General features: G+C 30.8%; 2 protein-coding genes and 1 long non-coding RNA gene across 11 annotated transcripts in view; 1 reads left to right on the forward strand and 2 right to left on the reverse strand.

Annotated features, from left to right (window-relative positions):
• Positions 1-6,468: 6,468 nt before the first annotated feature.
• Positions 6,469-10,702, reverse strand: LOC149894872 (uncharacterized). The gene is made up of 2 exons (XM_090072382.1): positions 10,532-10,702; positions 6,469-10,375 (listed from the first exon to the last, which is right to left on the reverse strand). Exons 1-2 carry the CDS (start codon positions 10,560-10,562, stop codon positions 6,516-6,518), a joined length of 3,891 nt encoding a protein of 1,296 aa, XP_089928508.1. The 5' UTR covers positions 10,563-10,702; the 3' UTR covers positions 6,469-6,515.
• A 184-nt stretch (positions 10,703-10,886) lies between these two features.
• Positions 10,887-14,130, forward strand: LOC149894873 (uncharacterized). 3 transcript variants are annotated; one of them, XR_016447663.1, is made up of 4 exons: positions 10,887-12,867; positions 12,949-13,108; positions 13,283-13,711; positions 13,815-14,130. It is a non-coding gene; the product is annotated as an uncharacterized LOC149894873 (long non-coding RNA). The 3 variants fall into 3 exon arrangements; XR_016447602.1 differs by lacking the exon at positions 13,815-14,130 and having other exon boundaries at positions 10,887-11,025; positions 12,771-12,867; positions 13,283-13,804; XR_016447523.1 differs by lacking the exon at positions 13,815-14,130 and having other exon boundaries at positions 13,283-13,804.
• A 3,873-nt stretch (positions 14,131-18,003) lies between these two features.
• Positions 18,004-24,583, reverse strand: part of LOC145192571 (zinc metalloproteinase nas-1-like) — a 32,187-nt gene continuing 25,607 nt past the window's right edge. For 2 of the 7 annotated variants that reach the window (XM_090094104.1, XM_090094127.1), the window contains 7 exons: positions 24,506-24,544; positions 23,873-24,349; positions 23,324-23,362; positions 22,212-22,703; positions 20,072-20,110; positions 19,437-19,901; positions 18,004-18,213 (listed from right to left, as the gene is read on the reverse strand). In XM_090094104.1, coding sequence (XP_089950230.1) covers positions 18,206-18,213; positions 19,437-19,901; positions 20,072-20,110; positions 22,212-22,703; positions 23,324-23,362; positions 23,873-24,349; positions 24,506-24,544 — 1,559 coding nt within the window. In that variant the 3' untranslated portion in view covers positions 18,004-18,205. Of the gene's footprint in view, positions 18,214-18,287; positions 18,553-19,436; positions 19,902-20,027; positions 20,111-22,211; positions 22,704-23,323; positions 23,363-23,872; positions 24,350-24,505; positions 24,545-24,583 lie in introns of those variants that run through there. The other 5 variants (XM_090094131.1, XM_090094138.1, XM_090094112.1 and 2 more) reach the window with 4 other exon arrangements.

Here is a 24,583-nt window from a genome sequence, read left to right on the forward strand (position 1 = left end):
TGAACAATAAAATTTCTGGGCACTCCCCTAAAATATGTGATTTCTCCCCAGGCCCCCACTAAAAAAAGTTGTCGTTTACATTTTTTGAATGAGGAAAATGTTTTCTAATGATAATCAAAAAAAAAAAATTCTGGGGATGTGTTGCCAGGTCTTAGAGTATGTTCCTATGGACCGTGATGTGGTTAGAAACCATATTAGGTTATATGTTGTAGGTAATTTTTGATTATAACGAACAAAATAATTGCTTTTTAAAATAGATTTTGTATAAGCACTTACCAAATCAAAGAAGACTTCCTAATTACGCTATTGCAAAAGCAGAAAACTTGTTACGCTTAAAAGCTAACAAAAAGCTACTTCAACGTGAATTGTCAAAGGAGACTGGAAAAATGATAACTCTTCGTGGCTGATCAAATATTGCTGCTTCTGCACACAAAAGTGATACACGAAACAATTAATGTTGTTATGGAATGAAATATGGATTGAAATATGGAATTAATATGAGAATGAAATACGATCCTTAGCAGAAAAAATTGAAGATCTAATCAAGGTAGAAAAGACAAATGGTTTGAAGCAACATCAGGTTACAGTTTTTTTTTAAATTTTAGCCTGGTCTTTATTGCTTTTTGTCATATAAAAATATAAATTGTATTTATCGATATATCGAATTCTCAATATTTCTAACTTTTTCCTCGGTCCCATAAGAATTCGAGATATGGAAAGACAAGAAGGTAATGGTTATAATGTACAGTTTGCAGCTTTTTATTGCTCTGAGAGACTGTCTTCTACTATTAGCTTCAGTGTCAATCTTTGGTAATATGTTTTAGATCCCAATATTCCACATGTTAGGCGTTATCTGAAGAATACCACACCTAACAGCCACACACTGCCATTTGGTTCTTTCGCAAAGAAAGAAAAAAAATAATCAAGCAGAGAAACGCTTTTATTTACCAAACCCATAGACGTAAATGATTAGACTCTGTTTTTTGCATCCGTAAAGCGGTGGAAGCTTTGCCATTATCGCAAAGAGGATCCGCTCACTAGGTGAGATGATACTTTTTGAGACATAGACACTGTATCAATGGGTCACTTAACCAATGAAGACTTGTAACTAGAACCAGCAGAGACCGAGCCGTGATCTAATGAAGGCTCCATACTAAATTTAACGAAGGATTTCCTCTTATACTTATGTTGAACTCATCGGTAACATAGAGCTTTTAAAGCTACTATCCCGTATGATGTTCTTGTCATTGATGACGTATGTTTCCATTATAAATTTGGAAATTCATTTTATATGATTCCCTGAAAAGCAGTTTTGAGATGTTATCTGAGGCATTTTTTGAGATTTTCTTAAGATTTCGCTTGTGTAAATCGGAACGTTTATTCTGCAGGCTGTCACAGAAGGTCTTTATAAATAAAAATATAGTTGATTTGTTGAAGGCACCTGAGTATATTTGTATGGCTTATATTGACAAGCTCTTTCTCGATCATCAGTAGGTTGCTTGCACCCAGCCAGTACACTTTGCTGCAACTTTTTGCTAAATTTTTACAAGTAATGAGTGGAACGCTTCTTATTTCAATTTGCAATGTTTATATCCAGGTGCAGAGGGGGAAAAGAGGCTGTGAATCTTGTTATCTCAATATTTTGTTGGAAGTAGACAGGCCACGCATGCAGTTGCTACAGCTGCATGGTTAAACCTTCCAAACTGTGAAGTAAAAAAGGTGAAATTCCAGCGAAATATCTAGACATTTTATAATTAATTGCACTAATGGTATTCAATTTTTTTCTGGTAACAAAGAAAATGAGATCCTTTGAATTTATAAGGAGAAAATAAAAATTGCCTATATTTATTTGGGGCTATCAGTGTCAAACAAAATGAAACTCAATTTCTTCTGGTAGGTTTTTGATTGCATAGTTTTCAACTCCCGCAATCTCTGAAAACCTAAAATACTATTTTCAGTATTTTTCGTTTTCTAGAAGTGCTGTTCTTCATTGCTCCAAAATCAATAAATAACGGTTAATTTTTTTCGTAAGTGCCGCTAGCCAGAATGCCGGAACAGAATGAAAAAAATTTTAGAAAAAACTTACTAAGTTTGAAATTGAATTTGACACTTCAATCATTCTTGTAAAGTGAAGAAAATATTATAAGTTTACCTTATGTTTAGACTCTGGGTTAAAGACAGGTAAAATCCTTCATTCAGATAAATAAACGCTGAAATTAAGAAAGAAGCATCTAGTAGCAAGAAAAAAATACATGTAGCATAGCAATAAATACAGCATTCAACCATGCTTTTGTTTATTTTATACAACTATTTGTTTACCTAGATGTAATGATACCTTCATTGCCGCTGTAGGCGTGTTAGCAACTTATTTATTTTTAACTTGGCACAGCGGAGTATTTCACTTGAAAAGTTGAACAAAATTATTTTATGTTTGTTATTGATGTGATATGTAGTAAAAAGAAGTTTAGGCTCATTCTATTGTATTAAAAACAATTGGTCACCCATGAAATGTAAAAAATTTATATATTAAAGCAAAAAATATATATTTTTATACATCTCACATACTTTACAAATATCTACAACTTTACAACTATTTAACATAATGACAAATAACTAAATTTATTTTACTAAAAAGGATAATCACACTTGAAAGATGCATCTAAATCTATTCTGGGTTTCTTTATTACTGAACTTAATCTTTAGGTTATACCTGTTGTTATGAATTATTTTTCGTTAAAGGATTAAATCCTATGGTTAATCCGCTACAAGGGACAAGGTTTGACAACCAAACAATTTGAATATAATAATTTAAATTTATTATTATAGCCCTATATTTAATACAAAATGAAATAAATTTTTTTTTTACATGTCAATTCAATTGTTTTCAATCAGAGTCAATATTTGATATGTCGTCAATCGTCATCGCTTGTGAGTCTTCTAATGTTTCCGGCATCAAAAGTCCTATTGTCTCACTGGAAAACGGTTTTCTTTTTTTTTGGGGTCTTTTTCCCATGCTGCTTAGCAAAGGATCCGAAGTTAGCAGAAGACTGTTTAAAATATCTCTATTACAGTTTTCTCGCGAAGACTTCCTCGCATAATTCTGTCGATAAAGATGGAAATGTTTGTTTCTGGCTTCGGCTGCTTCTTTTGATAGCTGGCCAATAGGCAGTATAGCCTGTTCAATTATTGTGGTGCCATTTCTTAAAACTTTATGCATAGTTGGCGTCATTGGGTGCCATGCATATAAATCAACAAAAAGTTTAGCCGTCTGATTTGCAAAATTTTCAAATTTTTTTACATTAATTTGATGCCCACTCGAAATTGCTTCCGAAATGACATTACACTTTTTTATAAGAGTTATATCAACCCCTGCGATGCGGGAAGCGGTTAGGGGATCGGCGAGAAATCTTCTTGATTTATTCCAATCATCATTGGTCGGGTAAATAAAAATGAGCAATTGCTTTTACTCAGTAATTGGTCAGCTTTACGTGAATAAAACTATCAAGAAAACTGCTGAAGTTTTTATTCACGTAAAGCTGACCAATTACTGAGAAAAAGCAATTGCTCATTTTTATTCACCCGGCCTAATATCTAAGCGTTACGTGAAGCACAAGCTCGTAACTTAGTAAGGCTTAATTGATATTCAAAAACACTTTTTAATATCGTGTATGCAAAAAATAACGTTAAATTTTTTACACCAAATATAATTTGATGAGAAATGTGATAGTAACATAAAATAGAGAAAATAAATGTACCAAAAGTATGAGCTAACCTTCTTTTTCAATATCCATTATGATTTTTAAAATTTGTCACAAACCACAAAATCAAAAAACAATCTGTAATGATGCTCGTCAACAGGAACGTTGAAAAACAATTGAATTATTACGATTCTTCGATTTTTAAAGCTGCCCCAATAAGGTGGGGGGGGGGGAGAGGGGTAACTGAAATAACCATTTAGGGATATAACCTTTATTAAGCTTTAACAATGCACCAATAAAAACAGATTTTGACAAAATTTTGAAAATCGACTTTTGATCAACTTTTTCGTATAAACACTCCACTATGCGTGGTTACTGTGTACAGGAGACCATGAAAGCATACCACGTTGAAACGACGTTGAAATAACGTTGATCAACATCGATCAAAGTTATTTCAACGTTGTTTCAACGTGGTGTGCGATGAGCGAGAGTGGGGACCTGGGGAGGAGACTATGCGAAAAGAAAGAGAACATAAACGAAACATCGAATTCTCCGTAAAAAAAGTTCAAGACGTTTTGACGGATTTGAGTGCTCTTTTAATAAATTGATTATTTTAATATACTGTTGAATAATATTCTATTAAAAAGTATCAATAAATTCAGCCAAAGTTGCTCTAGCTGTTGTCAGTTTTAACAAAACCCAAGGTTTTTTAAATTTTTGAAGAGAGAAAAGAAATTTTCAAAAAAAGTTAAAGATAAAGAAGGAAAGGGAAAGAAAATTTTTTTCCAAAAAGAAAGAGAAGATTTTTAAAATGAATATAGTTTTAATGTAGAATAGAAGCTTAGACTGAAGATGGTAAAGGGATTTTTTGGAGTAACTTTTAATTGCAAATCATTATCTGTATTTTTAACTATGAAAAGAACATTTTTCAGTTGAATATTTCAGTTTGAATTAAATATTTAAGAGTAGTTGCTTTTTGAAATTGAGAAAATTCATTAGATTTTATTATCATCTTTTCACTTATATTTTGATTTTGGAGTTTTTATAATGCCATTAATTGTATTAGAACTTTGTTTATAAGGTTTACGTTGGTCTTTATGTAGAGGTGTCTACCATTACACAAACCATGCACTAACCATACACACCCACACAACGCTGAAGGCAACCCAAAAATCCTATCATAAACACATAAACGCCAAAATGTAACCAAGCAAAACAAGCATTTTCCTCAAAGGCTAAGGAAATAATTCCCTCACAATATCAAAACAAAGTTTATGTAATAAATTTCTGTTCAATTGAAAAGAAAATCTTTTAAAAAAAATTTTACTCGAAAATGAATATTTTGTGCATTCCTCCTTTGATTGCATAGACTTTCTTATTAGACAATGAAAGAAAGTCTCCATCATATTATTGCTGTAGCGCCACTGGTAACAATGTTCAGAGTTCATCACTGCTTGATGAAAGTTTCCAAAGAGGCTCCCTGTCTTTATTAAACTGATTTAAGTATGCATTTAACATATGGACTATATAGGACATTTAAAATCCTATGGACTTATAAGCATAGTTCATAAAAATTTTTTAAGATTGCTCCAGGCTTGATTTTCGTGAGTGCTGAATAGCAGTGAAAAAATTTTCACTGGTCATTACTCTCTTTATTTGTATATCGCGGAAAAAAATCCAGGTTTCAGATGATTTTGGAAAAGATTTTTTTCAGTATTGATCTTTAGAATGTTAAACTTCAGAAATTCGAAGAAAAGATTTCACAAATTGCAGGAAAAGTTCTACTTTTAAAAAGTTTATTAATCCCTGTTTAGGTCCCATAACTAGTTCCCATTTGACTCTGTGTTTTATGTTTTAACTCAAACTCAGTCTGCTGGGTTTAAGAGTAAGGCTAGTATCAAACTATCTGCTCTGCTATGCCGTATGCAAAAGTAGGAAAGATTTGTATTATCGAGCTCTATGCCTGCATATTTTTAAAAGTCCATTCCAATTTTTTTGTATCTCTTCTCTGAGGGATATCCAAATATACCCTCATCTGGAACAATAGTAGCTTAAGTGTTGCCGTAGTTTGTTACTAGAACCGTATTTTTCTCATATCCCATCGTATTTTTTGTATTTTTTATATCGTATTTTTCTCATATCGTTCCTTCTCTTTCAAATTTTAGAAAATTCTTTCTAAATTAAATAGAGAAATAGATAACTAATAATAATTGAAGTTAAAAGGGGAAAACCAAGTGTTTTTTCCCTTTTCGGGTTTTGAGAAAAGTGAAGTTCATGTTGGAAGATTTCTATAGATTTGATTTTAAACAGTTTTAAACACCGTGACGGTGCTTGACAACGGTGATTTTTACTTTTTCATTGGCAGAAATAGGAGGTAAGTACAATGATGAATAGCACTCAAATATGAAAAATTGTGAATTTGAACTGTGCTTCTAACCATATAGCCATCAATTACCTTGCTTGTAAAGTAACTTAACTCTTTCCACTGGCAATCCTGATCTGTGGATCATGATAAGAAAGCAGTTTAATTCCTCTTAATTGCTTTTAATTGTACCTTTGCCCCTAAAAGCCGTTAAAACTCATTTGTAGCTCAAATTAAACTCCAGCACAGTTTAGCATTGAAATATACTTTGGCCCAGTTTCCTATTGAAATATACTTTGAAATATACTCTTCAAAAGTATTGTTTTGATGGTTGTAAACATCAAGCAGTCATTAACTGTCGATTTGTAAAAAAAAAAGTCACTATTCATACGTTATTCATATATTCACACTTATTTCAATATGTGTACGAATTTCAAGGTGTAAAGAAGATTTATCTAAGCATAAATAGACCAGTTAAAAATATTAATCATTAAATATAATAATATAATAATGGCAAAAACTAACAAAATGAAACAATTCCTGATTTCTTTTTTTACTACTTTTAGGTAGTAAGAGCTATTTTCCTGTATATTAGTATATACATTCTCCTGCACATTTATGGGAGAGTTTCTTGTTAAAATGCAAGTTTCTACTTCATGAAACTGACGATAAGCATCCCAAAGTCTTCCTGATTTCATCAAACAATAACCGATGTTGTGTTTGCTCGACAAAACTGAAGGATGATCACTTGAGAAACCTAAGTCGATGAGTTTTTTTAACACTTCGATGAACTTATTTTTTGCGTCTTCGAATCTCTCTTCTTCAAGCAGGCAATAACCGATATTGTGCTGTACTGTCAAGGTCAACGCATAATTCGCACCTAGTTTTTGGACAAATTTTCTTTCTACAAACTCAAATTTTTTTTTAGCGGAAGAAAAGTCTCCCAACTTAAGTTTACAGTACGCAATATGGTCCTGAGTTTCAATAGTATAAAGATGATCATTTCCAAACGTTTTTCGATATGCTTTTTCTACAGCCTGGAAAGTTTCCTTGGCAGTGGAAAATTTTCCTATTTTGACTAAACAACAACCGATGTTGTGTTTAGTAACCAGTGTTGATGGATGACCATCTCCTAGCACCTCTTTCTTTTTTTTTGCTAAGTCTTCAAGTTTTTGTAATGCGTCTTTAAATTTTTCTTCATTAAAGAGGCAGCAGGCAATACAATGTTCAGTTTTTAAAGTATACAGATGCCTTTTACCTAATTTTTCAACAAAACTTGATTTTATTTCTTTAAACAAATTGCTTGCTTCTGAAATCTTTTTTAAATCTAGCATGGAGTTGGCAACACAATGCTGAGTTAATAAAAGTGATATGTGGCTGTTTGGAATTAAACGCTTTTTTTTTAGAGTTGAACGGCTTTTTTCTCGAATTAAAAGATTATTTTTCAAAGCCAGTATTCGATTAAAGTTTTCCATATTTTCATTGTGGCCTAATTTAAGCATGCAAACAGCTATATTGTGCCGGGTTTTTAAAATCACGTCACTTGAAAAAAACTTTAATTCAATGTCATGAACGGTTTCAAACAAACTCTTAGCACCAGAAAAGTCTCCCTGCTCAAGTTTACAATAAGCAAGATTGCGTTGGCTTGACAAAGTTGCTGGATGGTTGGTTCCGAACATTTTTAATTTTTCGTCATAATTTTGCTGGAAAAGTAGTTCAGCGGAAGAAAATTCACCTGTTTTTAGCATGCAATACCCCAAATTGTTTTCGGTTCTTAAAGTTAAGGGATGACTTCTTCCTAAACTTTTACTTCTTAATTCAAACAACTTTTGAAAAACTTCCTTTGCTTTAAAAACATCACCCATTTCAAGCATGCAGAACGCGATAATGTGCTTAATTGATTGGCTTGCTGGATGAGTTTTATTGTATTTATGAGTTTTTTTGTTAATGTCATATACTTTTTTAAGGATATTTTTAGCGTCAGAAAACTGGGCCTTTTTAAATTTACAATATGCGATATCCTGCTTAATATCTAATACTAATAGATGTTTCCGACCAAAATCTTTTTTCCTCAAGTTATATATTGTATGTAAAAGATCTTGTGCTTCAGAAAAATACTCAGTTTCCATTAAATAATTAGCAATGTCCACTTGAAGTTCAATTGAGCCTGGATTATTGACACCAAATATTCGATTTCTGGTGTTAATCAACTGCTTAAAACTTTCCATTATTTCGTGATAGTTTCCGCATTCAAACATACAACACAAAATATTGTGAAGAGTGTTTATGGCTGATGGATGATCAGATCCGAAAGTTTTACACTCGTTTTCATATATTTTTTGAAAAAGAGTTTTGACCTCAGAGAAATTCCCTAATTTAAAACTGCAACATGCAATGTTGTACATAGTATTTAAAGTTAAAGGATGGTTTGTTTCTAAATACTTCGATTCACATTTAAAATTATTTTCAAAAGTTTCTACGGCCTCTGAATATCGTCCCATTTTCAGCAAGCAGCATCCTTTGTTGTGCTGAATAGTTAAATATGACATATCAGAATCTTTATTTTGTTGGGAAACATCTTCTGAAGTATCCAAAAATCCTTCCATTTTTGTTTCTTCAAAAATTTCCAACGCATCAGTAAATCTTTCCATTTCTATGTAGCATCGAGCGATGTTATATTTAGTTTTCATAGTTGACGGATGACAAGAGCCCAAAAACACTTTTTCAAACTTAAACACACTATCTAATATTTCCAAGGCTTCGGAACAATATCCCATATCTTGCAAGCAACAAGCAATGTTATGCTGCGTTGTTAAAATTGCAGAGGGCCACATTTTTTTTTCAAAAAGTTCTTTATCATCTTCAAGCAGTTCTTCGAAAGTTTTCTTCGCATCATCGCTTAAACCCAGTTTTAACAAACTGCAACCCAAACTGTTTTTAGATGTAAGTGTTAATAGGTGTTTGTGTCCCAACTCTTTCAAACAGAGGTTGTAAATATAATCAAACTTCTCCTTTGCTTCTTTATACAGTCCTGCATTAAGCAAGCAATCTGCAATTTTAAATAAAACAGATAAACGTAACTCTTGCTCGTCCCCTTTCAAGGTATTACATATTTTATCTAAAACGAAAATGAGTTGATTGAACTTTAATTTACTTTCAAAGGCAATAATGATGTCCGCCAGATAGTCCTTAAATACTGTTGCAATCTTTTTATTGAGCATATAAGTAAAATGATCATGCCAATCAATCTTGTTATCCGTGTTTTTAATTAATTCCTTGATATAACTGATAATAAGATCTTCAGGATTTTTAGTTTCTGCGTAGATCTCTTCTAAAAACTTTTTACAAATAACTTGCGTCAACTCGTGTATCGAGTATATATCCTCAGATAAATAATGAATCAGAGAGTAGTTTTCTAACAAGAGGATAACACGATTTACCTCAAGATCATCACTTCCGACCAAATACCTTGTTAGATTACGTATAAAACTTTGTTTTAAAACCTTTCCGTTGCAGAATGACAAACACCCCAAAAGTAACAAAGCAGTTTTTTCTCCGTTAACTTTTAATTTCTGCAAAATCAAAGATGTCGATTTATATACGCAATTTTCATCGGGTTCGTGTTGGAAATTTAATTTTACTAAATCGCTAAGTCTTTCCTTTAGAAGGGTGGCATATTCTTCAACAGAAATGTGGTTGTTTTTAATGTACGAAATCGCTTGATGAAGAGCGAGTGGGTGACCTCCGAGCTCTTTGATAATATCATTTAGCTTATTGCTTAAATTCAAACTTTTGATCAAGAAGTTTTCTGCTTCTAAATCAGTGAATCGCAGTACATCAAGAAAAGTGTAATTGCACCAGCCTCTACATTTTGATGTAACCAAAGTATAAGAATTTGTGAAGTCGGAAAAACAAGTTTTTAAATGATGAACACTAACATCGTCAGCGTTATCATAAATATACAATGTATTTTCTGATGCAAAGTACTTAAAAATATTTTTTGATAACTGTTTTCTACTGAATTCACCTTCAGAGTCTTTAATTGGAAGTCCTAGCTCACTAGAGCACTGAGCTAAAGAATTATTAAATGAATTTGCATTCGATGAGGCGTTAAACCAAACAATATTTTTATAGTGAGAAAAGAATTGTTCCTCAAAAGCGTATTTCCTTGCAAGTTGGGTTTTACCTATACCAGCCATACCAACCAAAACTACCCGTTTCGTTTTTACCAAACATTCGTGCATTTGTTTGAGTAATTCAACTCGACCGAAGAAAATAGATGATGGACGCTTCACATCAATCCTTTTACAGGTTTCTAAAAAAACATAATTGGTAATATCAACAGTAAGCAACAACATCTTATCATCATCATGATCATCATCATGATCATCATCATGATCATCATCATGATCATCATCATGATCATCATCATCATCATCATCATCATCATCATCATCATCATCATCATTACCTCTATTTGTAGATAAACAATTTTGTTCCATTTTTCAGAAGATTTCAACTCCTTCTTCAGTTTTCCTCCAAAAATCTAATCGATATTTGTCACAGGCTCCTTTAAAAATCAAAACCGATATTTATCACAAGCTGCTTTTAAAGTTTGCTGTAACGCTTTTGAAAGTAGTATAATGTTTGAGTTTAATCTCTTTTAAGTTTACAGAAAACACTCCTTCGCTTTTAAAACTTCTTTATAGATACCCTTAACTATAATGTATAACGATGACTCTTGTAGCAGACTGCTATACGAAAAAGGTCAAGGCGAAGAAGAGCGATGAAATAAGTTATACTGCTAAATAATCAGTATTATTTTGTTATTCTGTATATTTAAAAAATTGTTGAATAGCTTTTTCTGGCCAAATTTAATTTAATTGGAGAAAGTTTTATTTTTTTGAAAGACTAAATCAATAGTTTAAGTAAATAAACCTTCCGTTTAGACATGCAAAGATTTAGGTAATTATGTATTTGTTCAATTTACTTCTATAGTTCTGTACTTTGTTACAAAGCTACATAAAAAGATTAAATGAAACGAATTAAAAACTTTATGCTGCCGGTATAAGTTTTCTAATTCGTTTTAATCATTCTTTTTGGCATATTGAACTCTTCTCATATTACATGCTATATCACTTATTCTCATCTCTTTTCAAAAAACTCTTTGAAAACCAAAATTTGAAAACATTTTTATTTTTCATTCGAAAGGGTTATTACTAAAAAATGGGGTAAAGTTTGAAAGCTCACTACTTTTTCAGTTTTTAAAATAAAACTGAAATTCAAAAAGAGTTTTGTTAAGGCTTCATTTTTAAATTATTTTATTTTAAAATAATTAAGTTTATCTTAAAATATTTATCTAGTTTCGATCACTTCCTTTCGCCTTAGAGCATCAAGTCTTGACTTGACTGATGAAAAAAGCAGTTGTATTAGGTTCATATTCAATATATTAAAAAAATATTGTATCCTTTGGTAAAGTTGTTTCACATTTTTTGGTTGCTAAATATTCTTGAGCACTTGATATTTTAGAATACCCCAAAAGTTTTCTATTAGGCGACAATCTCGTACATTTACAGGATTGTACTATATAACACAGTTTTCGTCCTTGTATTTTAAGTGCAATATTACAACTGGTTACATTTAAAGACTGCCAAAAAATGGCTATATTGAACACAGACTTAGATTTTATGAGCACACCACATAGAAAATTCGTTTTTATTGAGACAAAATAAGAATGTTTTCATATTTTTGTTCGCTTGGTCTGGTAAGAAAGACCAATAACATATTGAATTGACAAAAACAGTAATAGTTCTTTGAAAAAGTTTTAGAAATGAGTATATCTTCTAGATTTGCAAGCGCACTACAAATCATTTACACAAAATTGCTCCCATATGTAGTCCCCTATCATGTTTTCGTTTTATTGTCCTTAATTGTCTGATATATCTAGATCAAAGCACTCGCTTTGCTCCTCTGAGCTCCCATGTTCTCCTTGAATTTATTGAGATGAGCATAAAGGATATAAACTTCGAATGCCATTTTGGCATAATTCTTTATGAGAATCTGAACAAACTTCACAAAGTTTTCAGTCTTGTGAATACCCAGGAAGCCATAAATAACTGCAAAAAAGCTGTTTGAAGCCGTTCTCTCTGTCCTGTTCAGGAGTTTAGCGAACTCGTCAAATTATATGACCTTCTTGATTTGTAGTTCCGAAAAATATTATACATAAAAGGTGCTGACTTATTTTCAAGAGCAGCAACAGGTTGCTTAATGAAGTGTGGTTTATAAGTATTAAGAAGAGTAAACAATTTCATAGCCAGATTCATTGTTCTTAAGTATTATGATTCTATCAAAAAAATCTGGGAACTAGTTTGAAAGGTTCATTGGGAACATGGCCTAACATTCGAATTATTATATTTGATTTTAATTTTCCCTTAATCCACCACGAGGCGTTTGAATTAAATGTCAATATCGTTTTTTTATGATCAAAGTTGCTTGATGCGCAGTAGTGGCATAAGCCTCTTAATCAAAAATATGTGCGGATGGGATTTTATGTTTGAAAAGTATTGTTAAACGTGGAGGTTTAATTCAGCAATATTTTCCTATCATATTATAGCTACCATCAATAGTATCGCAGTACTATAAAAAGGCTTTTATCCCCTCCATGTCAAATATATGTATTTTATAATTTGATGTTTTACTTTTGTTTTTAGATACTTACGATCATCAGACTGCTTTACCAGATGGAGCTTAAAGCCAATTTTGATAAACTCTGTCAATTAGTCGTTAAAGAGATTAAAAGCAGCAAACGTAAGTCTGCAGATGTCAATCCCTTAGAGTATTACTTTTAACGGAAATTCAATTGCATTTTTTTTTTTTTTATTCATTCAGGAAAGTCAGTAAGGTTTTTTCAGCAGACAAGCATCTAACACTTCTTCTTGCCAGAACCCAACTGGTCAACCTTCACGTGAAGCTCACCACCATTACTCAATGAGACATTCAATCAGCCTAAAAAAGATTTGATTAAAATTCTCATTTTAGAGCTTAAAAGGTAATTTCCATTCTGCTTCTACTCCTCCTACGTCAGAAAATGTTGCATGAAATAACTGTTTATTTGTTTTTTAATCAAGACTATTTTTTTGCTTCACAACAATTTTTAAAAAATTGGCTTTAGCTGCGTTTTTATTGGACAGCATTTTTTTTTTTTTTTTTTTTGCCAACTTAGAAACACGTGTTTTGAGTTAAATTAGATCACCTGCCAATGGTGACACGAAATTCAAGCTGCATATCGCAATCAACGCAGCATGGAGTTGTTCATACTGATTGGGTCGAAAACTACGTTTACCAGTTGCAGGAAAAAATTAAAGTTGGAACTAGTGCCTCATCACAGCATCCGTTTATAATAATTTTTCCACTTTGCACACGCCACCCACGAATGCTTCAAGAAAAATGTTCGACAGTATTGTGTAACATTTTTCTTGAAATTCCCAATTTACACTGTCAGAGCATATTGTCGTTGCCCTCTTATTTTAAAACTTTTGTAAGTGGAACAAAGAAACCTATTCCCATTCTGGGATCCATGTCGTACCGTCTTGTAGCACAGGAAATTCCTGTCCAGTCCTTATTTGTTTGGAGACGACGTCATACGCAAAATGTAAAAATATATTTTTCCGGTAATTTTTTTTTTTAATGTCGTTAGGGTGATTTTTTGTAGTTAAATTCTCTAATATTTTTTAAAATTACTCTTACTTTATTAGACCTTTTGAAATCTCACAGCTTGAGAAAATCTTAGCAAGGGTGTCAGCAACAAAGCTATCCGACATTTTAGTCAAAGAAACTCACTTTTTTTTGATTTTTGGTAATGTAAATTCCCATTGTACAACTTCCTTAAGGAAAAATTCGAGGAATAAAAGCAATCAAAGAACGTTCAGATTTTAACATAAAAAGGAGTTCAAAGTCTTGTTTTAGTATTTTGTATAAAAAAAAGATAGAGGATTATATCATTTTGACCTGAGTATAATTTTCTTTTTTTTTTTTTAACTGAGACGTTTGCTTTTGATGTGTTATGCTGCTAGGATTGCTAAGCCAGGTCCAAAAGGGGCAAAACCTCCATAATTTATGTCCACTAGTTTTATTCTTAAATATTTTTTGATTACTAAGTAGTAAGAGTTTCGTTTACTTAAACGTAATTAGGCTTTTTGTTTCACTATCTCAACTCTCTGTTTCTACCTTTATCTTTTTGGGACGAGAACCCGGTTTATGTACAACATAAACCGGGTTCTCGTCCCAAAAAGATAAAGGTAGAAACAGGGAGTTGGGATTAAGCATGATGTAACAGGTTTGAGGATTGTAAACAACAGGTCTGAAAGAAATTTAAACACTTAAGAGAAGAATTTAACCAAATATTAACAACAGACGAATGACAAAAGCGAACTCTTCAGAAAGTTCCATCTAAGCATCGAGGAAGATCTCACCACTTGAAAAAAAAACTCTTGACCAAACATCTTTCTAAAGAATCAGGTGTTAAAAAATAATTTTTGAGCGCAGTCTGCCGAGATATTCCTGAGAACTTTGAAAATGTTTATATAATTTTGTATCTTATTCAAGCTTTATAGATTGAAAACTTTGTCGTGTGATATGAAAATGGCTAATATAACGCGTTGCGTTTAACCACATGCTAGCATGCACCCAAGTTGCTGGTGCAACATTGACGTTAACAGCCTTGAAATGAAAGAAGAAGGATTACATAGTATCTCAATTATAAAATTATTCATATACTTCATTGTAACAAAAAATATGTCAAAAAAATCTACCGCAAATTCAGCGGTTAATTCAAAAATAAACTTTCATAACTTTTGTTTTAAATAATAATTTCTTAGCATTATATTTTTTAATGTGTACTACTATTTCTTTTAACACAAATTAAATTGAAGATCCGGTTGCTGTTAGTTTTTCAAAGATTTTTCAAACAAACCTTCAAAACCAACCCAAGCTCACTAGATAGACGTGTTTAAGCTCTTGCACTGTATTATGTTGTTCACAATTTCCGTAAATAGTTTTTCAATAAGGTTTCGGTGGGGTGAACGTGGTGGCTTCGGCAAAGCATGAATATCTCTTACATGCGTTGGGTTGGCCAGCAAGTTCACTCAACTTTTACGCTTTGTGCAAAAAAAAAAAAGTTGCCTCGCACCTCTTGTGGTCACAGGTAATTTCAGTTCAATCCTCATTTGTCTTGATGTTGATACTCCGGACAATGTCCAATGCAAAATGGCACACTTGGTTTTTTGGATATCTTTGACAACTAAAAAAAAGCAAATAATGGTGATATAATAGCATACACCAAGCGGACCAAATATATACTTTCATTGAAATCTAATCTCCGAGAATCTGAGCGAGACAATTAAATAGCAAAATTTGAGAATGAGTGAGAAAATTAAATTTCAAAATTTTTTATTCTATAGACAAGATAAGGAGCAAATGACAGTCGTATTGTGAATTTTTACAGTGTAGAAAATTAAACTTTTAAAACATCACATTGTTAGACATTTTATAGACAAGTTATAGCTGTTATAATGTTAAGTGTTGTACAAAAAGACAAAATAAAAAATAATGATTTAATAACAAAATAAAAAATAATATGACTTAAAAAGAACGTAAGCTTACAGCTGCACTCTGTTTTGATGAATTTTCTGAATGTCATTTTCCAGGTAGTTTCTTATATAGTTGATTTTTATCAAGATTTTTATAAGCTGAATTACATAAATTTTTAAATTCTGACAAATGCTGGTGTTTATTATAGCTATATGTACTTTCGGTTGTATTATGCAATGTAATTTTTCAATTTTTCACTACAAAACGGATGGTTTGTTGGGTAATTGTAGCGCTGCCAATTTAAATTGAAAATGTAAAGACAGCTCACTGAAAGCATGTTCACCGAAATTTCCAAATGAACTTTCTTTTCTGTTTGCAAAGTAATAAACAAAGTAAAAAACGGAGTGTATTTTAAGTGTGATGCTGGTACTTGTTGCCTTTCCAAGCAACAAGCACCAGCAATAAAAATAAACCATACTTCATCAGTTGGCAAACTAAACCAAAGCATAAATACATTAATGAACTTTTTTGTTGATAATTTTCTCCAAACTCATCTCCAAAACAGCATTCGATTTCACTTTTGAACTTTCTCAAGTAATTGATAATTTCCATGGCTTGAAAAATACCAAGATTTTGAGCAAACTGCTGAAGACTAGAAATGTATTTCAGAGTTTTTCGACATTCATGTTCTTCAAGTTTTTCACCCTGGTAAGGTTGAGAAGCAATTTTTATTTATTCGAGTAAAATGAAGAGGTCTCGCAATTTTCCACCAAAGAACTTTATCAGATCATCATTAGGAGGAACTCCGTTGGTGGAATTAGATCAAGAATAAATGACTTTTCAGAACCAGATGAAATGAGGAATTAATGAATAACATTTTTGAATAGTTTTGCTTTCATACTGTCAGCGCTTGATTCAACAAAAGCCTCACAATCTTTTTTCATTTTTTCAAGTGTTCTTAACTGGCCTGTCTAGTTAAAGTTTTTTGAATACATGTTACACCAGCAATAAGGGTGTGTGCTTGAATGGAATTGTATACCACTCAAGATTTACCGTTTTCATTTAATAGGATTGTACATATTAAACTATTTTAGCAATAATAAATTCCGACAGTGATTTGACATTTTCATAATTTCCAGGAAGGGCTTGACACACTGCTACAAGAAGTTAACACTTGATGTTTTTAAGAAATTTGTTTTCAAAAGGTGTTTTGTTGGAGGACCTGAATTCTTTGGTTCTTTAACAAGGACACTCAAACTCACCCTCAGAAAGCCATCCCCACCATAAATGCCCTAACTGAAAATATGGTTTGGACATTTCTGGTTTTAAGCATTTTTTTAAAGAAGTTGTTTCAAACTTTTCTAATGCAGAACTGTTTTTAATTTAGATTTATTTAAAATTGAGTGAAAATGGTGAAATGGTCAAAAAGGTTTTTGTTGATCTTCTGAAACTTTTGAGAAATTTAGGCTCTACAAAATGAGATGAAACATTCAATGATGGAGAAAAAGTTTGAACACTTTTTGTGAAGATATTGGTTTAGGACATTCCTTTTTTGAAGACTCAAAACTCAGATACTGGGCATTTTGACCGACACTTTACTCTTGCAGTTTTATAGATGAGGCATTCATAGAAATTGCTTTTCCATGTAATCTGAATTGGTTTATTTTTTTTGAAGTTAAACAAACAGGGGCAGAGTTTACTTTTCTCTCTTTGAGGCCTTCCATAGTACACTTAACAACATGTTTCTTTTGAAAATTTAATTTTTACACTGCAGAAACCCAAAAATTGACTATCATTTGCTGTTTATCTTGTCTATAGATTAAAAAATTTTTAAACTTAATTTTTTCACTCATTCTTAGAGATTGGATTTCAATGAAAATATATAAATTTGGTCCATTTGGTGTACCCTAATATACCAACAAAGGATTTGCTTATTTTTTTTAGTTGTCCAAAATATCAAAAAAACGTGTGTGGAAGAATATTATTTTCCTGTTTTATTACTGCTCTTCGGGTAATTTTCGTTGTAAATTTTGCTAAAATTTATATAGCTACTCTATAATATTAAAGTATTGATCTTCTTTGTAATTTGTTGATCAGAAAAACCTTTTGAAGCAAATATTTCTACTTCTTTCTCCTTCACCAATTTTTTAGGTGGCACTGTATTAATCAAATAATAAATGTTGACTATAAACACATAAAACCTTTTTTTTACAGAAAAAAACGTTAAAGTTTTTATTGAAACTTTAGTTATCATTCTTTAAGTGGTCAAAACTAAATGGAAATTGTACTGATAATTACACCGACAGATACCGACTTTAAAAACTTTGAGGGACACATAAAATTTTCAAAATTGCATTTGTAAACAACAGGTCTGATAAAAGTATTTTTTTTTTTTTTTCTAAAACTTTTATATCCATTCTAAGTAAAATTTGCAATAACTCCATGGAAATAACTTTGCGAACTGAAGCTTTAAACCAATCATATTTCTCCAAATTTTTCGCAAATTTCTTTCCGGTAATTTCTTTTTCGATTGTTGGCACTGTTAATTCCCATAGTGCTACGCTCCTAAGGAAATAAAAGTCTAAAAGTTTTTCGAAGCAATCGAAAAACATTGAGATTTTAACAGAAAAAAGAGCTCCTAGTCTTACTTTATCTTTCGTATAAAAAAAGATAACAATCTACATCTTTTTCAACTCAAAAATTTTTTTTACTGAGACAGTAGTGAAATAACACCAACTTAAATTACTTTTGATGTGTTGTGCAGCTAGGATTGCAAAGCCAGGTCCAGAGAGGGGTGGGGGTGGGTGGTTGGGTAGGGGGAGGGCGAAAACCATATATTTATTCAGCGAAGTATCAAACAAATTGACAAGGTTTCAATTGAAAACTCGATTTCAGTTGGTTAATCTAGACAAAAAAGCAAGTTAATAATCGACCAAAAGAAAAAAAGTAAACATCAATAAACAAACTTTTGATAATATTTTAATTCGCTTTAACTTTTCGATCTTAAAATCAAGAAATATTGCATTTGAATTGCTTCACCATGTATCGATTGGGCTCAAAACTTTCCGGTCGGAATTCCAAATTTTTTTTATATTGAAGTTTACGCGAACAAAAAAATAGACAAGAAGTTTGCAGAATAACATTAGAGGCATCTCAAGAAGAATTCAATTATCTTTATTAGAAAGACTGCCAAAGTGTTGGAAGGTGATACAAAGAACATGAGAACTCTAATGACTCTTTCAAAAGTCAAAGCTGTGTCCGTGTTGTTTCAGGCCTACCAGCCATCATTCGACAGAAAAGACTCGATGACTCAGATAAGAGCTTTCAAAAAAGCTTCTTAAATGTTTAAAGACCAGATGAAAAGATATTTACCCCACTAGTAAGCCATATGAAGCATCCTCAGTCAACAATGAAACGATGTGATGTAGCTTCAAATGCTCAAAAATCTTCACTCATCTATATTAACAAGAAAGAAAAAGTGAACACGGAGATTTTATATCAGCCTTTTGAAAAAGCATGTGGTACCATCGTTCAAGAAGACTTTTCACATGGGAATTATGTGTTCCAACAGAATGTAGTTCCATTTTGCAGGAAGTAAATATCTTATAATCTTCCAGATTCGAAATGAAAATTGTGAACAACGAATATGTAAAGAAAAATAAAATAAAAAAAATTTTTTTGAGGTAAAAAAGAGAGAAAAAAAAAAAAATTGTAACTAAACAAAATGAAACGAAAGTAATTGGTAAGAAAGAAATTAAATTCAAAGTATAAGATTTTTACGACCTTACCATTTGATAGTTGCAAATCTTTAATGTAACCATCTTGAACGGGAAACCATGGGTCACCAAAGTATACTTTTACAAACTCTCTAGTTTGTGTAGTGTTATGTTGGGTGGTTGATATCACTTCATCGTCGAGATAAATGTTAAAATTAAAGGAAAGGCTTTTGTTGTGAGATCCTCCTGCACTTTGAGATATTTCAATAGACGACCATTTGTTTAAAGGGAGTGGATCCTTTGTGGTGAACTTAACAGATTCTGTACTTATAGCAAGTTTTCCATCCCCCTGAAAATGAGCTGATAATATAAGATATGGACTTTCAGCTTCAATGAATTTAAAAACGCTATGATTTCCTTCCGAATAAGAAGATGGTTTTATTTTAAAAGATAAAGAAAACTGTGATTTTAGGACGCGTATAGTTCCAACCAATGTGTTTTCTTGTAATTTTCGTTCAGTTGGATCGTCAATTCTATCTAAAATATGTAAAAAGCTTACTCAGCTTCATTGTACGGATTCTATTCTGTTCTAAGATACAACAAGATAAAATAAGAATGTATGTTATTTTGCTGAAAGACACTTTAAATAAAAGAAAACCTAACTTGAACTGAAAGCAACAAGGATCTTGTTTCATAAATGGATATACCTCTAGGTAACAATGCTGCATCATAAACTTTTGAAATTCCTAGGAAATAAAAGAAAATGTACGTAAGAAATGTAAGAAAATTAAATGAAGGTTTAAAGTTAACAAAACTCGCGCAAAAAGTTAGATTTCAAAGCTTGAGATTAATTTCTTAGCGACCAAAATTTCTATAATTAACTGACAGATGGTTTAAAAAGAATGAATGCATAATTCTTAATAACCCTTCATTTTTTTCCATAACTAATAAACCAGTTTTTCTAAAGGAAAGTTAGTCAATACCTTTAATCGAAATAAAGTTATACTCAACTTCATCCTTTATTGAATAAAATTAAGCAATTGGGTTGTGAAATAAAACGTTTTTTTTTTTTTTAAAGAATGGTTTTTTTCATTTGAAAAAAAAAATTTGTTCGGTTTTTGTTTTTTTTTTAATTTAATTTTTTTTAATCAAATTTGTTAAACTACAGCTAGGGCTTAGTAAATGCTTTTCACTTTTTAATTTTGATGTGAATAGTAAATGCGAATTGCTTTAAAAAAAAAATTTTAAATGTTGCCAGTTTTTGATACTAAAATAAAAATATATTTTATGAACAGTAAAACAAGTAACCAAGTTAATTGTTAATCATTCATTTGGAGCAAATTTGATTTTCTACAAGATCTTAAAAGCAGTGTTATTTTTGTGAAATTATTTTTGAATCTCAGCTTATTTATAGCTTAAAAAATTTCTTTTTTTTATGCTAAAAAAAAACCGAAAAAATATATAAATTCTTTTTAGTAAAAATTATTTTTTTCTTTTTAAATTTTACTATTTACATTGCAGTTTGTAATTAGAATAGGAAACAAAACTAAAATTGCTCCAAAAGAAACAATCCTCTGTACATATCAGCTTCATGTTGCATATAAAATAAAGAAACTATACAATAAAATATTGAAAACAAGATATAAAAATAAAAAAACTTTAGTAAATAATGAAATTTTAAAGCAAATTACAAAATAACCCAAGATTGAAGATTAAATTTTAAAAAAATACCAAATTTAACACTTGACTTATCAAATCCAGATTTATTATTGCTTTTTTTTTTTTTTTTTTTTTGATTTTTTGATTTTGTTCTAAAACTTTTAAAAGTTTCATTGTGCGCAATAAATACTAGTTTTGCAGCTCTGTTGTCAATCTGTTGCAATTGACTAAATGTATGTAGGGAATGGCAACTAAAAGATTCTCAACAGAGGCACTTGCCAGTAGTAAGCTCAAAATTCCACCATGTACCACTACTAGATACTACCAATATGTGACAACTCTGTGAAACTACACACGCCTTTTCCACTAAGTTATTGGAATTTTAATTTACAATTTAGTACACAGGCCACATTCATATATTAGAATGTTCATCAAATTATTAATAGCTTAAAAAACCTAAGACATCCTATAAAAAAATTCTGCAGAGAAATAAACCATAACTTCTCTGCACTACATCAGATCTTATACTGAACATTTTATTCAAATTAGACAATGCAGGAAGGGCGGACAGCTCAACTGTGACCCGTATTGTTCTGAACATGTCTATTCCTGGTCTGAACTGGGTTTTCACTCAGACTGACTCAGCACAAGCTGGTGTGTCAGCAGTATTTAAAGCACATCTGATGCTTATAAAGTGTTTAAACATTTTTAGAGTTTTCTGACATGACTACCATAATTAATATAAAATATTATGGATTTTGCAGTGTGACATTAGCGCAATCAAATAATTTTGTTTCATTATTAGATAATCAATTATTTAATTGAGGTGTGAACTATGCCTTAAGAATAATTTTGTACTGAACTTGTTTTATATTATTTTATTTATTATATTAATTGGAAACCAAATAGAGACAATTATCTCAAGAACTATTTCAAAATGTGATTTATATCTGATATAACGTTGAAAATATATTCAATGAAAATATGTAAGCATTACAACTTAAACAAAAAATCGAAAAAAAAACAATATGTATATATATTCCAAACTGTTTTTTTTTTTTTTTTTTTACACATAGCAGCTTTTTTTTTTTAAAAAAAAAAATAATCTTGTTTTTTTCAATTCTCTACTCTATAGTTTACAAAAGGAAACTCATAACAACATGGAACAAAATTGTAAAACTACTTCACCTGCGTTTCCATTGAAAACATACAATTCTTTTATTTCACCATCATTTGCAGTATACCATGGATCTGCAATGTATACTTTCAGGTTTTTAAAACTTCGTGCCTCTTTGTTTTTTATCTGATATACACGTTCATTATCGATATCAATACTAAACATATAGTTACCATTGATTAAGTGCTGCGAAATGTTGATATGAGACCATTTATTGAGAGGAAGGGGCTTTTCTGTAATGAACTGTGGATTACTTTTTCCATTAATTGCAGAAAAGATGGCTAGTCTACCAGAACCATCTTCATGAAAGAAAACAGCTGGATTTCGGTCACCATCATGGCCATAGTTTTGACCCTTGCTTATATGGAGAACGCTGTGCCATCCTTTGGAGAATGATAAAGGTTTTAATTTGAAGGATACAGTGTAAGATTTCTGTAAAACAGCCATTGTTGCAATAACATTGTTCTCTTTCAGACTTTGTGTTGATAGTTCAAAAACGATATCTGTTGATGGGGAGATTTCAGAAGATTTTAGAATATTATTAAACTTTAATTTGCAAATTAGTAAATAAAAAAAGACATTTAACTTGTTGGCATAACATTTAGCAGTAATCAATTTTCGGCTAGACAAGGTGATCATTTTCAAAAAATAAATACAGTGAGTGTGTGTGTGCATGTGTGTGTGTATATATATATATATATATATATATATATATATATATATATATATATATATATATATATATATATATATATATATATATATATATATATATATATATATATATATATATATATATATATATATATATACATGCACACACACACACTCACTGTATTGAATATAAATATATATATATATATATATATATACATACATATACACACTCACTGTATTTTATATATATATATATATATTAAATACAGTGAGTGCGTGTGTGCATGTATATATATATATATATATATATATATATATATATATATATATATATATATATATATATATATAAATATACATGTTTGACATGAATCTGCTTACAAAAAAAATGTTCTCTTTACTGCAATCAACTTCTTTTAAAATCTTGCATATACCTCAACTCTAAACTCAAATAAATATATTTTACCTCTGGGGTTAATGGTTAGATCAATCACATTAGGTGAATCTAAAAACAGTACAAAAAAGGATTTTATGTTTGCCCCATTAATTGCATGATTACTTTTTACAACGTTGCAAGTAATGCAGTAAAATCAAAATTTTCTGGAGATTGGTAAATTTAGAGAAAAAATTGCAAAAAAAAAAATGCTACAGAAAAAAATTCCTAAAACTTTAATTAAAAGCATTAAAAACTAAAACGTTTATGACAGCATTTTATTATCATGAACAACCTTTTTATTATCATGAACAACCTTTTATTATTTATTGGGTATGGTTAACAATGGTTTAAGAGTCAACCTATTCAGTGAGCAGATTGATGACAATTCATTGGGAAAAGAAAGTGTCACAAATGAATGTTTTGAAGTTGTTTTCTTATAATGAATATGGAAGATAAACTATAAAATCACCAAATACAGAAATTTGTGAATAAAGATGTCTGATTAAAATTTCTAATCAACAAAAATGTTGCAATCAAACACATTTAAACTCTGGTATGTAATAAAAGTTTTACTGACACCTTTTTTTCCGTTGAAAATATACAAGTTTGATATGAACGCAATTGATGCCAGATCCCATGGATTTGAAGCATAAACTTGAACATTTTTATAGGTTTTTGGCTTCAAGTTTTTTTCAGAAAAAACAATTTCTTCATTGATTTTAATGGTGTAAATGTAACTTCTATTTTCTAGTTGCTGAAGAATTTCAATTGTAGAATCCTTATATTTAGGAACAGGGTCAGTTTCAAAGTATTTTTTTTTTGTTGGTACAGTGATTCTTAATTTCCCATCACCAGACTCAGAAAACCATACTCCTAAAACCTCATCTCCTTGATTTGTTTTGTCAGAACCAACAGTTAAATGAATTACATTTTGTAACTTTGCAACAAAAATGTGAGGAGAGATATCAAAAGAAATATGGAATTCTAATTCAAGATTTCGTATGCTGGCAACCATTTTGCCTCTTACTAGAAAGGTATCTTCTTTTAGAATTTCACCTAAAAAGTAGACAATTTCATATTAAAACATCAATATTAAAAAACAAACAGTAAGAGTTGATAGCTAAAAAGCATTTTTTTAACATGTAGGGTACTATGACTCAGTGATTTAAAAGTTATGAAAGTATACAGTTACTAGCACCAATAAAAACATACCTTCAGCTCGCATTTTATGAATAACTGTTGGGGGAAGTGCTAAATAAAAGCAAGTATAAAAAATGATTAAAAAAAATT

Source organism: Hydra viridissima, unplaced genomic scaffold, assembly GCF_058129835.1.
Source record: "Hydra viridissima isolate aposymbiotic clone 2 unplaced genomic scaffold, HvirCarnegie_v1 scaffold_1, whole genome shotgun sequence".
In the NCBI taxonomy this organism is placed as follows: domain Eukaryota; kingdom Metazoa; phylum Cnidaria; class Hydrozoa; order Anthoathecata; family Hydridae; genus Hydra; species Hydra viridissima.